We start from the raw sequence: 12,621 nt of genomic DNA, 5'->3' as shown, positions 1-12,621 counted from the left end.
TGCCACAGTAATCTATACATACATGGCAGTACTAACATCTGGAATAATTATCTGTTTTATTTCTCAAAAATGAATTTTGTAAAGGGCTTGAGGTGATGTGTGAACATAATTATTGCAAGATGAATTTAGAAATAAATGCTACTTTACTATACCAGCTGGCTAGTATCCAAATAAATTATTCATGCAGATACAGCGTTCTATTTCATAGTCCAGTTTCGGTTTTGTGCTTTACTGTATTTAAAATTTTTATTTTATAAATTCAGTATTTTGAATTTCACTTACATAAATACATTCAAGTTTACTATGCATAATGGCGTATCAAAATATTTTTCCATTTTTTGTCAATTTGAGAGTTAAATCTTTTGATAGATTGCCTCATTTCATATATTTTCATGCTGATGTCCAATTTTATGACTCTAATTTCTTTCTCTTGTTGCATGTCATGTTACAAAATAAAAATAAATTGCTTCCTATATCTATGCAGAAAAATTAATGATTTTTATATTAAGGGAAAAGCATATATCGCTTCTAATAATTATCCACATCTTATTAATCTTTTAAGATGTAGCAAATACAGTAAAATTTTCTTTAAAAAAGACAAATTGGCTTCACAGCAAGAAAGAGAAGCAATTATATAACTCAACCCCCCCCCCCCCAAACGCCAGTATCTTTATGTTCCTACCTGTAATCTTGACATTGGAAGCTTTATATGTTGAGACCAGAACAATGAGTGATGAGAGAGCCCCGCCTTGTGCACATGCAGGCTGTTGCTCTCCCTGGAAAGTGAATAGAAAAAATAAGGAGTGTTCATATCTTTCCATTATTCTTTCTCTGAACCTAATAACAGGAAAAAATTTTTAAGGCTGTGTTTTTGGTATAACATGCACTAGGCTGTAGTTGACCAAAACACTGTGGCTGAAGCTGTGGCACACAGAAACCATGTCAAAATCCATTTCTGAAGAGTGTCTATCAATTAAAGGCAGTCAGAGATCAAGAATTAGCAGGATTCTCAATATGTCTAAGTATAAAAAAATATAAAAATAATGTAAATATATTTATATGACCATAAAATATATTTAGCTGTCTTCAAATATAATTTTAACTTCAGAAATACAATTGCTTCTATTTTTGCTGTTGCAAACTGCTCCTGAGTTTTCTAGAACTTGAACAAATGAGGAATGCTCCCAGTGATCCTCTCAAATGCCATCAAACCTGTACTGGGCTGGGGTAGCTTGCTAGAACATCAGATACAGTGACCAAAATGAAGTTAATTTATATCCAGCCTCCTACTCCAGGGGGAATCAAAATGCCATGTTGTCTTTTTGTCTGTACTGTGTTTCTAAATCCGTGAGCTTGCCTTGCTCTTTAGCCTGTTAGGTGCTTCAGAGAACTTCAAATAGGAAACTGCTTCGTGCCCAGCATAAGATAAAAATAGAAGATGCATATTTCATTAAGTAGAATGTTTTTGCCATTGTTTAACTCAAATTATGCGAGATGTGCTCTAAAATACCTTGATGATTTCCCTAACGATGGAGCAAGTGGCTGCCAAAATTACATACTCGACATGACAACCATTGTCTGTTTCCCACGACGCAATTCTTTTTGCAGAACATAAACTTTAATTTTCTTTAAATTTAAAATGCCCCCTTTGTGATTTACTGTTTGTTTTTATCCATAATTCATTCTGTTTTGCACAATCTACTCTTGCAGGATGCAAAGCAACTTCTTAGAAGAATGCATAAAAGGCCCAATGCTATGAGCAAGCTCATAGCTCTGCTGGCTGTAGTCATTGCTTCCAGTGCCAAGAAGATAAACGGTTGTCTTTGGGGTTCTATGTACTTCATAGTTTTATTTCAAATCTAGTAGAATGTAAAAGAATGTAGGAACACATCTGCTTATTGGGAAGTTTAAATGTAGTTAACAATCTGCAGTGATATAAGCACAGGGGGTTACTGTTATATATAAAGTGCGTATAACTATAAACAAATGAATTCTAGTCTAACCTGGGAGTCTTGGCCAGTTTTTACTCATTCCTTGCTGATTTATATCTTGACTTCTACTCAGCCAGATGTTTTTTGTAGAGTGTGGTTACAAAAAGCAAAGTTTTGTTTTCAATTATTGCTGCTTTTGAAAGGAACATAAAACTCATCACTTGGAGCTGTGATGTGAGGTGATGCTGAACTCAGGTGATGCCTTTTCCTTCCCTTGTATGAACTTTGTACCTGTTTTGCCGCCACGCTTGCCACTTGTCCACAAGGGAAACAGGAATGTGTCAGAAGTATAGCACTGGTCTTGGCATCATCACAATATAAACACCGCTCTCACATTCATATCCTCGGCTTTACACCGGGATGAGTTAACAGTTAGCAGTTAATGGAAGAGAAAAGTTTTGATGTTAACCCAAGGGGAGAGATTTGTCTGGTGTGAATCTCCAATTTCATGTAAGATTTTGAAGTGAACTTGGGCCATCCATTGATTGTGAGTGCCACAATTTCGCTTACATAAGAGGTTGTTTCTCTCACAGACTGCTGTGTTCCATAACTTTGGCTCCCCTATATAAAATAAGGATGGGCTGACTGTGTAAATATGAAATTTTATTGCTAGAGTTAGAACCCATGAGATTTGCAGGAAAATATCTGGCCTCTGCCTGCACTGAGGAATAATATATTGAATTGAATAGCAGTGGTTTCCATGTCTTCTGTGTGGGCTGATAGATCCATTTGATAATAATCTCTAAAAAGGCAGATTATAAAACCCCTCATGTGTACCTGAAAGTATACTGTCCTGCATAAGGACTTATTTTCCTAAATACAGTATGTTCTGAAGTATGTAATTATCATGCAACATTTTGCTCAAATATTATAGTAACTGTGAGTTGTACTAAATACAGAAGTTCTTTCTCAGTAAGAGAGAATAGACATTATTTTGTTCTGGTCATCTTAACAACTTCTTTGCCATAGTAAAAGAAAGGATTTATTACTCTTTTAATTAGAATAGCAAAAAGTACCATATTCCAGCTATATTTGTAATATGGTACAGCTTGAATAATAGCAAATTATTTAAAAAATTAATTTTATTGCCATCCAAAATTTTACAATAGATTTGCGCTTAAGTAAAATACACAGATGATTTCTTGAGCGATAGTAGATATTTTTGGAGTTCTTAGTAACATTAATTCTAGCATAGTGGCAGTGTGGAGCTGGTTCTTGACTCAAATTTGTCCTCAAATTTACTAGTGCATGTTATCTATTCAGGAAAAAAAAGTAATATCAAATGGGGTAAGTGATGATAACCTAATCTTCTCTACAGAATATCTTGTCAGCATCTCAGAACTGTTACCTGTCATTAGATACTTCAGATTGAAGGGTTACAATGCTTTTCTTTTGCAGCTTTCAAACCCCATTTTGTTAACTACTCTTTATAGTAAATTGATCCCTATATCAGACTTTTGGAGAAATATATTATCTGAGTCTTTTAAAACTTTTTTATTACACCATCATTGTTGAAGCAATGACTGATTGTTGCACTGTTTAAATGTATTCATATCTACATTGTAATGCTGAGCTTTTAGTACAGACAGAGCCATGCTGTTTCTGTCTCTGTAGACAGCTCTATCTTTAAAGGTAGTTATCGTGCTATCTGAGTATAATAATTTTGACTCTATTTTGCCTGCCTGTCTTTCCTTTCTGTTGAACAACAGCCTTGTTTGGAAACCTGTCATTAGTGGTGTGTGAAATATTCAGAGCTGTTGTGTGAAGAGACTGGGGTAAATTCCAGAATATGTGTAGACTGTACCCTTAAGAAGGGCTTCTGGCACTCCTGATGAATAACATACTCATGGTTTTGAGTTTTGAAGATGTATCATATTCAGTCTTGGATAACTCTACCAGTGTGATATTTGTAAGGAAGGGTGAAATCTAGAGTTTACTGAGTGAAGTATTTTATTTATGTGAAGATGATGATTTTCTACTTAAGTCACATCTGTTTATTCATATGAAGCAGTCCCAAGCAAAAATAGAAGCCCCCATCTCTTTGTTTCTAGTTCCATGCGTGTTCTGCACTTTGCATTCCAATGTTTGTGCATGGGACAGCTGCGTTTCAGCTCTGAAGATCCAGCTTTGAAATAGATGAGAGTGAGTGATGTTGCCATCTAGTGTTTAATGAACAAAGATTCAGATGGCATCTAAATGCATACCAGAGAGAGCTTTCCTTGCTTCTTTTCTTGGAGACTTCCTTGACAGACTTAGTCACCTAAAGAGTTTTGAAATCTGATTTTGATTATTTTATTACTGATAAGAACGTGCCATATCATGCCTCATGTAGGTACTTTAAACCTTTAAGAGGTGTAGTGGTTTTGATTTTTATTAAGGTAATGAAAAGGAAATGAATACACTCAGAAGAAGACTCAATTTTAACAGAATTGAAAGGGGGTGTTACTGCTGAAGTACTACTCTGGGAGCCTGTCATGTAAAGAGTGCATATCTGTAGCAGGATTTTGTTGCAGTAAATCTACACATTATTGATTCTGACAGTTATTTCAGCCTATAAATCTAATTTCTGGAATGGAAGAAAAAAATGTATAATGATTTAGATATTATGGATCTGATCCCAGACTCCTTGTCTAGATGAAATGACCCAACATCATTAAAATTTTGAGCTGAAGAGTTGGTGCAGGTTTAGTATTTCAAGGAGTAACTTTGCTCAGTTGATGTATTTATGGCAACTACAGTTGTTATGAACAGGGAAACCATCTTTGTTCAGAAGTGTATTAAATGAAAACATCATCTTTGAAAATTTATTGTGAAGTACTTATCCTCTTTGTTCTAGGCAACATTTTTTTGTGAGTGTGAAGATGCATATAAGGGTTCCCTCTGTGAAGAATTTGATGCCTGTCACAGCCAACCTTGCCAGAACAACGCAACCTGCACTGATGTAGCACAGAAACACGACAGGAACAATTTCACCTGCAGCTGCCTGCCTGGTAGGTTTGGAATTCTTGGATAATGCAGCTTTGCTTGACATTCAGTGCATATCTTTTTGCAGAGCAGTGAACTGTGCAACTTCTGATACCAGAAGAGACAGAAAATGCAACAACATCATATGGGCAGTGAAAGGTTCTTCACTGGTGAAAAATGCCATTGAAAGCACACACCTGAACCTAAACCAAATAAGGGAATTAGTAATAACTAGTGGAACTTTACCTACTAAAAACACAGGAGCGAAATTTAGTTTACATGAGCTTTTTCTTTATCAGGTTTGGGTTTTTTTTCAGAAGTGTTCTGTGACCACCACACAAAAGCTTAGGTTTATATTTTTTAAAAAATAATTCTTCTTATTTTTTTTTAATATCAAATGTCTATTGTAATTTAACTGGTTCAATCATTGTTAACTTCAGTGGTTTGTGTTTCTACCCATAATTATTTTATCAACCAAAATTTGTGTCCACACACTACAAAACAGTCTGAAAAACCAACTTTTTCATTTAACTTTGAATTTCTAAAAAATATTAATTTCACATGAAAAATATTAAAGAAAATTGTAGGCAACGGTTTAATTATCTTATATGTCTCCATATGCAAGTTTCAGAAACATTTATATGTGAACATGATCATGTTTCCCAAATTCTGATAGAAGGAAATGTTATGAAGTTAAATATCAGCACAGAACGCAGAGGTGTTATGATTCTTAGTGTGTATCTCACCAAAAAACTGCTTTTTCCCCCCTTCTCTGGTGATGGTTTAGTACCTCTGCATGTCTACTCTGCAACATATTTGCTATTCCTGAATCATATTCTCTTTCAGATGGACAAAACATTCAATAGTGGTGGTAATAAGATAGGACATATTTATTTTTATAAATGTGTCATAAGATACAATCTCTAATGAGTTTTCCTGCAAGCTGTAATGATGATTGCAGGAAGTCCAATTCTTGTAGCAAGATTCAGAGCAGCACAATCATTTTGGCCTTCGTGCCACATTCTTTTGGATATATGTTGAATTCCAGGGTAATTTTGAACCTTCACAAACTTGGTAACAGTTCAAAGATAGAAGAATGTTTAAATGACTTAAGCACATTCAACACTGTTGAATAATAATAAAAAAAAATTGGTTGATTGTGAAAACTAAAAAAGCTGTGAAGCCTATAGATGAAAGAAGTCAGTGGATGCAGTCTTCTGTAATACTTCATTGTTGCTTTTGTAAAATTTATGTGAATTTGAGACCAGTTGGAATGGCAAAAAATCACTGGTTTACAGAGTGAAACTGAGATCCCTCCCTCCAAGTGCTTCAACCCAGTCAAGAGGACCTGCCATATGAGACCACATTTCTGGCTTTCAACCTCATTTTTTTCCACCAGTTTGGGTGATTTAATAGAATCATTTTACAGCATACAGCAGTTTCTTTTTCCAGGTTTTGCGTTGCAGAGAATACTATTATTATTTAGCTCCCTATGGCATATAAAAGTGCAAGTTACACAGAAAATCTTATAGATGCTTTTCTGTTGTAGTGCTCTAGAAACTCTAATAATCTCTGTTGACAGCTATTTCATGGTGACATCATAAATTTAAACAGATATGGGGCTTACTGTATGCCAAAAACATACCAATTTTGATTTCAATTGCATTAAAAATAATTATTTAATAAAATCATGAGTGTTCCCCCCCATTGTTTGATTTGGGGGGGGTTTCCCCTTATTTTTCCTTTTTCTTCCCTGAATCAGCTAAATCCTATTCATGTATGTCCTCTGTCTCACGTTAGGGTCTTTCTCTCCTATACCTGTTCATGGCAGTGTTCATCTGGTCATAGCTTACTAGTCCTTAACACGAGCCATTTGGTTAAATATGTTCATTATGGAAGATATTAATAATTTTTGTAGGGTTCCTTTAAAAAGAAATAAGATGTGTCTGTGTGTATCATGTAGTTTTTTTTTTCAGTCACGCAGCCAAGATATTTTCTTGGAGGTAATTAAAAATTAGAAAAGGGGAATGTGTGGTATTTGTTATGAAATTTAGGTACGGAGTGTAGAATAATTTAGATTGTAGTTTAAGTTTGTTCATTTTTTTGGGGATGTGTTACAGACATCAGACATATGGAACAAAGCAAACCTATGGTCAAATAGTACAGTACACACAATCTGTAGCTTGTGAACTTACAGAAGCTTATTTGGAAGAGTTTGCAACTGTGCTGAGCAGTTCTTCACAGCTCCCACTTAAACACTCTTTGAAGCCCAGAAGTAGCAGCAAATGACAGTCGTTCAGCATAGGCACAAATAATTCATAGTGTCAAGTTCTGTTTAAAGCCTTGCTGAAGTTTATTGACTTGAGATTCAAGTTGCATTTGAAAACCATTCCAAAAAGGCTTTATTTTTTTGGTTATATGAGTGCCAATGAGGACCCAATATATACTGCCAATTCACTAGTGATGTCAGAATATTGCTGTTGGTAAAATACCACAGATGTAGTCTCTAGAATTCTGCTATGTTTTTATGATTCTCCTGTGAAGTATACGTTTTAATTAGAAATCTCTTTTTGTAAGAAATGAGAGACCATCCTGGACTCTATTGCTTATATTGGTTAATTTGATCCAAGAAAAATAGTGGCATTTTTTGGATGGCTGAGTGATATGTTTAGTGGTAAACCCTTGTTTTTGCTCCATCTTCTGAATATTGTGAGCTGTTTTGTAGGTTACACTGGAGAGCTGTGCCAGTCAGAGATTGATCATTGCATCCAGCAGCCATGCCAGAACGGAGGGACCTGCTCATCCCACCTCAATGGATTCAGCTGTCAGTGCCCAGAAGGTAACCAGCAAACACCTTGTACAAAGTGCTGGTTTTAGAGGTGCACTTACTCTAAATTTTCAATTATACTGACATCTAAATATGTATATTTAAATGTTTTTTAAAATTCTGCCTTAGCTTGTAATTGTAAACAGACAGGAAAATCAGACGAGAAATCTTAGTATAATTAGCAACAGGATATGAAGTGTTGTAGGAGTTGAGCGTTTCAGTGTATATGTGGTGCAGAAATGTTCTTTCATTCTACAATAGGAATCAGGTTCCAGCACTGTTGAAAAAGGTGGATTTGAGGAGACTCAGGGTGTAATCTGATGTTTATGTTGTCCACTAAACGTGTGAAGAAAGATGCCTCCCTTGCAGTATGTGCACATTTCTGTACATGGCCTAGTTGGCTAAAATGTGTGTAATAAAAGTAGTAACTAAGGAAATTATTTCAATCCCCCAAAGTTTTAATTAATTCTCCTTTCCATTTGGACAAATTCCTTTCTTGACATGAAAGGTTCGCACTGATTCTCACTGGTAAATCTTGTAAATGTGAAACAAGGACACCCCAATGCCGGAGTGTGCTTTCATAACACTGTGCTGACTGCAATGACAGATCCCTAAATTGTGCATGAAAAAATTATCATGAGTGGAAGCTTTCAATTATGAAACCTCCTATTAGTTATTTATAATGAAGATTAGAACTTTGAACTAATTATACGTCTGTCCTCTCTTGATCTGTGGATGTTGGTTTTGTTCTGCCAGCACCTAATGCTTGCTCCAAGGGCGCAAGTCTTTGATAACTCTTCTGGTAATATCTACTTGCTTAATAATGAAGATTATTTGTGGTTTCTTCAGGCTTATTCCGTGCTTTTCTAGAGTGCGATGCTTTAACACTTAACTGCTGTGTTGAGACACAGACTGACATATTGACAGCTGTGCAGATCCTGCATGTGGAAAAGTTTTGGAAATTGTTTCCCTTATAAATAGTAATGAAATTCAGGAGAAAAATATTAGATGTTAGACTTAGTCAATAATTTACTTGCAATTTTCTTAAGAAATCTGTTCAAGAATCTTTAGGGATGCAGTGCAGAAAGCGATCTTTCCAATAATGTTGAGAGAAGCAGCTACTGGAGTTTTTAGTTGTTTTATGTCTGCCATACGTGTTTCTGTGTGTGGCTCATTATTGCTCACTCCTGATGGCCTGTTAATGAATATGTTATCACACCTCAGCTTCTCTCCTGCTGCCCACGGCACAGGGTCTGAGTGGTTGGGCTGAGGGCTGTGCCAGGCACTGTGGCTGCGCTGTGGTGCCAGCAGCAGCTCTCAGTGCCCTGCTAAGGCCCCCCTGCCTTGGGCACTGAGGGTGCTGAGGACACTGAGGACACTGAGGACACTGAGGACACTGAGGACACTGAGGGCACTGAGGACACTGAGGACACTGAGGACACTGAGGGGGCTGTGGCTGCTCTGGGCTCAGGGATGCTGTGCCAGTGGCAATCACCTGTGAGGGGAGCAGGGCCAGCTGCCAGCCGCGGTGCTGCTCGTGTAAATGTACCTGCCGCCCATGCCAGGGCCCCAGGCTGTGCCCCTGGGGGGACCGCAGCAGAGAGAAACCTCCCCTCCACCTCCCTCCAGAGCTCTCTTCCTGAGGAGATGCACAGAGAGGTTCCTGATGTGCCACTGCTTAGGGTACGGAATTCCCACCGGCAGCAGCTGCTTTTGCTGCAGGATAACCAAGTCACCAGTGCCTCTTTTCTGTTTGCTTGTGTTTGGATCTCTCTGTGTTGAGATACTTGAGTCCTCAGTCTTTTGCCTGCTTTGTTCTCTGAATATTTATCTTCTGCTCCTTTTTTTTTTTTTTTTCCATTGATCCATATCTGTGTTTGAAAAGTTTCCAGTTGTTTCTGTTTTGTGCTCTAAGTTGAATTTTGGCACGGTTATTGTACTATCTTAGTGTTTCTGCTGTATACATTGCTCCTTTTTCTTCTGGGCACATTGGTATCATCTTAGCATTCTGGTCTTTTTGTTTATTGGCACTTCTGTTTTTGTTATTGTGTTACAAACTTGTGCCCCTTTTCTGCTTGGAGTCTTGAGGTTTTCTATGGTTTCTGGACTTGCATTACAGACACAATGTGATTTTTGACCCTTCCAGAGGCAAGAAAAAACCAAACCAGTTTCTTAGTGACTTCAAGAAGAACCTTTCTGCTCCTAGGCTTTGTTGATAGGCAAACATGCTGTTTGGGTCATCTTTCTGAAACTTTCCGTGCAGAGCTACCAGCTCTAGTCTCCAGTATTTTTTCCATGTTTCTGAGAACAGCTGTGTTGTAGAACAAAGATGGAACTGGGGGAAAGCTGTTATTCTTTTTATTAATTTATATGTCTGACATGTTCACATGGTATAAATGTTTTCAAAAGCACTGGGGCAACAGGAGAAAAAAGGCCGTTCTGAAATACACTTACAACTCCTGTTAAAATCAGGTGGTGTACATTGACCTGCATTATTTCCAGTGTCGAAAAAGCCTTTGGAGGGGATAGAATTTTTCAGAAATCGCTTTCTGGACTGGCCAGGATTATTTCTCCTAGAAACACTAATTTTATATTAGTTCCTTGGACATAAGAAAATCATTCTTATGTTTGTAGGAACAAATGACATATTGTGTGCATGGTTGCTCTTCTTGTGTCGGCCTTTGATAACTCAAGAGCAATCCCAAAGCTTCTCCCTGACTCCCTAATAGTTGCTGGTCGTTCAAAGAGTGTTTCCCATGAAGCTTCACAGCTGGGCTGTACCTGTGATGAGGGCGAGTGTTGGCACAGAAGTGGCACAACCTGTCTGCAGAGCCCATCTATTGCTCTGGAGTAGCCTCAGGGGCATGTTAATTAATAAGGTGTCGCTTCTTCATTTTGTTCTGGAAGGTCTAATGTCAACGAGCTGAAGAAGTCAGATATGTTGTGGAAGGGAAGAAAGAGTTGATTTAACAAAATGTATTGTCTAAATTTACTAATGCCTGTCCCTTGATCATTCTATCTTTTGTCTTTTGAGGTGTTATCCTTTCACAGAGGCATGGTTTGGGAGCTTTTGTTTGGGTTTTAATCTCTGAAGAGATTCAGTAATTTCTGTAAATACAACAAAGAGTAGTTAATTGAAAATTGCAGATGCAGTAACTTGCAAATTTGCCTACCAACCCCCAATTTTCTAATTTAAGTGAGGTCTCTTGCTCTGCTGCTGTTCTGCTGTGCTTAATAGTAATTGCTTGTTGAGAAAAGGCTTTTCTTTCGGTAGTGTTAATTCAGCACAGTGGGGAAAGGTAACCAAGGAGCTTATGTTTGTGTGGGAACTACAGTCTGCAGATATAATGTGCCTTGGAAAAGGATAAGAAAATGTGGCAAGTATCACGCAAGGAAAAGAAAGAGATGGCAGATAAAGGAATGAGATGGAAACAATGAAGAATGATCTTGAGAATGTGCATTTCTTTTACAAACCAGATCTGTGGTTCATGAAAAAGCACATGGTAACCGACAGAAGGCCAGATCTGAGGCACTAAAAAAGCAGCCTATCTCAGATCTGAACAATTCATGACGATTCTTTAGACAATTTTACTGCCTTAAGAGCCCTTTCGTAAAGAAAATTTCATTATGCTTACAGATTCCATTTTCTGTGGGATGCACTGTGGGTTTTAAAATCCAAAATATGTCAGAAAATAAACTCTTATCTGAAGTTGTTGAATGACCTGTACTAAAGAAAAAATTGGATTTAATACTTGAATTTGTAGTGAAGAAGCTTGAGCAATACCAAAGACCAAAGAATTTATTTAAAATTTTGACACTGTTACTGTCAAAATAATGTTTGGATCTTGTACTTGCTTACAAACGGGTAGGGATCTTTGACTGTTTTATTAATTTTATGCCAAAAACCATACATTTTGTAAATGTTACCTTCAAATGATCATGCAAAGGAGCTTCTAGACATTCTAAAACCCTACACATAGTAAACATGCCAACCTGAAAATTAATATTTGAAATTTATATTCAGAATCATTCCATCCTTATCACTCTTAAATATCTCCTCTTTCTTCATTTATTGTAGTATATAACAGGCTATTGTATTGACAGTAACATTAATAGATTTTATTTAAACTGATTGGGGTCCTGCTCATCAATTTACCAATTTGGTTACTCCATTTTCTTTAAGCTTCTGAGAAGTTTTGCATATTTCCAAAATACCCTGAACTGGAACTAAATACACAAATAGTAATTGGAAACATTAAAAAACCCCAGTTGGAATAAATAAATGTCATTAAATTAAGTTAATAAACTGATATTATTAAATAAATCAACATAAGTTTTAGAGATGCTAAAGCTAGTTATCCTTATGTAGTGATCAAATTCACAGAAATCTTTGTTAAAAATTAAAACGAAGAAACCCAACTGTATGGAAATTGCCTGATTATGTGGTGAGGAAATGTGTTCCTTCTGGACACAAATTTTGTAAAATTAGGTAGAATGAAAGATTTGGTACTTGTGTATATATTTGTTTTATTTTTTTTTTGGAGATCCTTTGTTAATTTTGCTCATAATAATAATATTAAAATAATTTAGTTGTGGACTATGGTTTAGAACAAAGCCAGACAGTAATGAACAAAGTGCAGATCAGTTATAATAAAGAAATAAACTTCTGTTGCAAGATGTTTCTGAAGTTCTGCTCCATGCAAGTTTGATGTCCTGATGATAAGTACAGATTAACTGCCTTCAGAAAGGATCTGGAAAACATCAATCTTTGATAAAAATAGCTTGCATTCAGCTGGCCAACTCCATAGAACTGGCCTGGGTTCCTGAGCTGTCCCTACC

General features: G+C 36.6%; 1 protein-coding gene across 1 annotated transcript in view; it reads left to right on the top strand.

The window, feature by feature from the left end:
- Nucleotides 1-12,621, top strand: part of DNER (delta/notch like EGF repeat containing) — a 116,177-nt gene that overhangs the window by 77,081 nt on the left and 26,475 nt on the right. Inside the window, exons 6-7 of the mRNA XM_066193226.1 lie at nt 4,828-4,981; nt 7,681-7,794. Of these exons, the coding sequence (XP_066049323.1) occupies nt 4,828-4,981; nt 7,681-7,794 (268 nt within the window). The remainder of the gene's footprint in view (nt 1-4,827; nt 4,982-7,680; nt 7,795-12,621) is intronic.

The sequence above is a fragment of the Chamaea fasciata genome, unplaced genomic scaffold (genome assembly GCF_029207755.1).
Source record: "Chamaea fasciata isolate MVZ Bird 193981 ecotype frontalis unplaced genomic scaffold, bChaFas1.0.hap1 SCAF_11, whole genome shotgun sequence".
Lineage (NCBI taxonomy): Eukaryota > Metazoa > Chordata > Aves > Passeriformes > Sylviidae > Chamaea > Chamaea fasciata.
The sequence above is the reverse complement of the archived record's forward strand: the minus strand, read 5'-3'. Positions and strand labels throughout refer to the sequence as shown.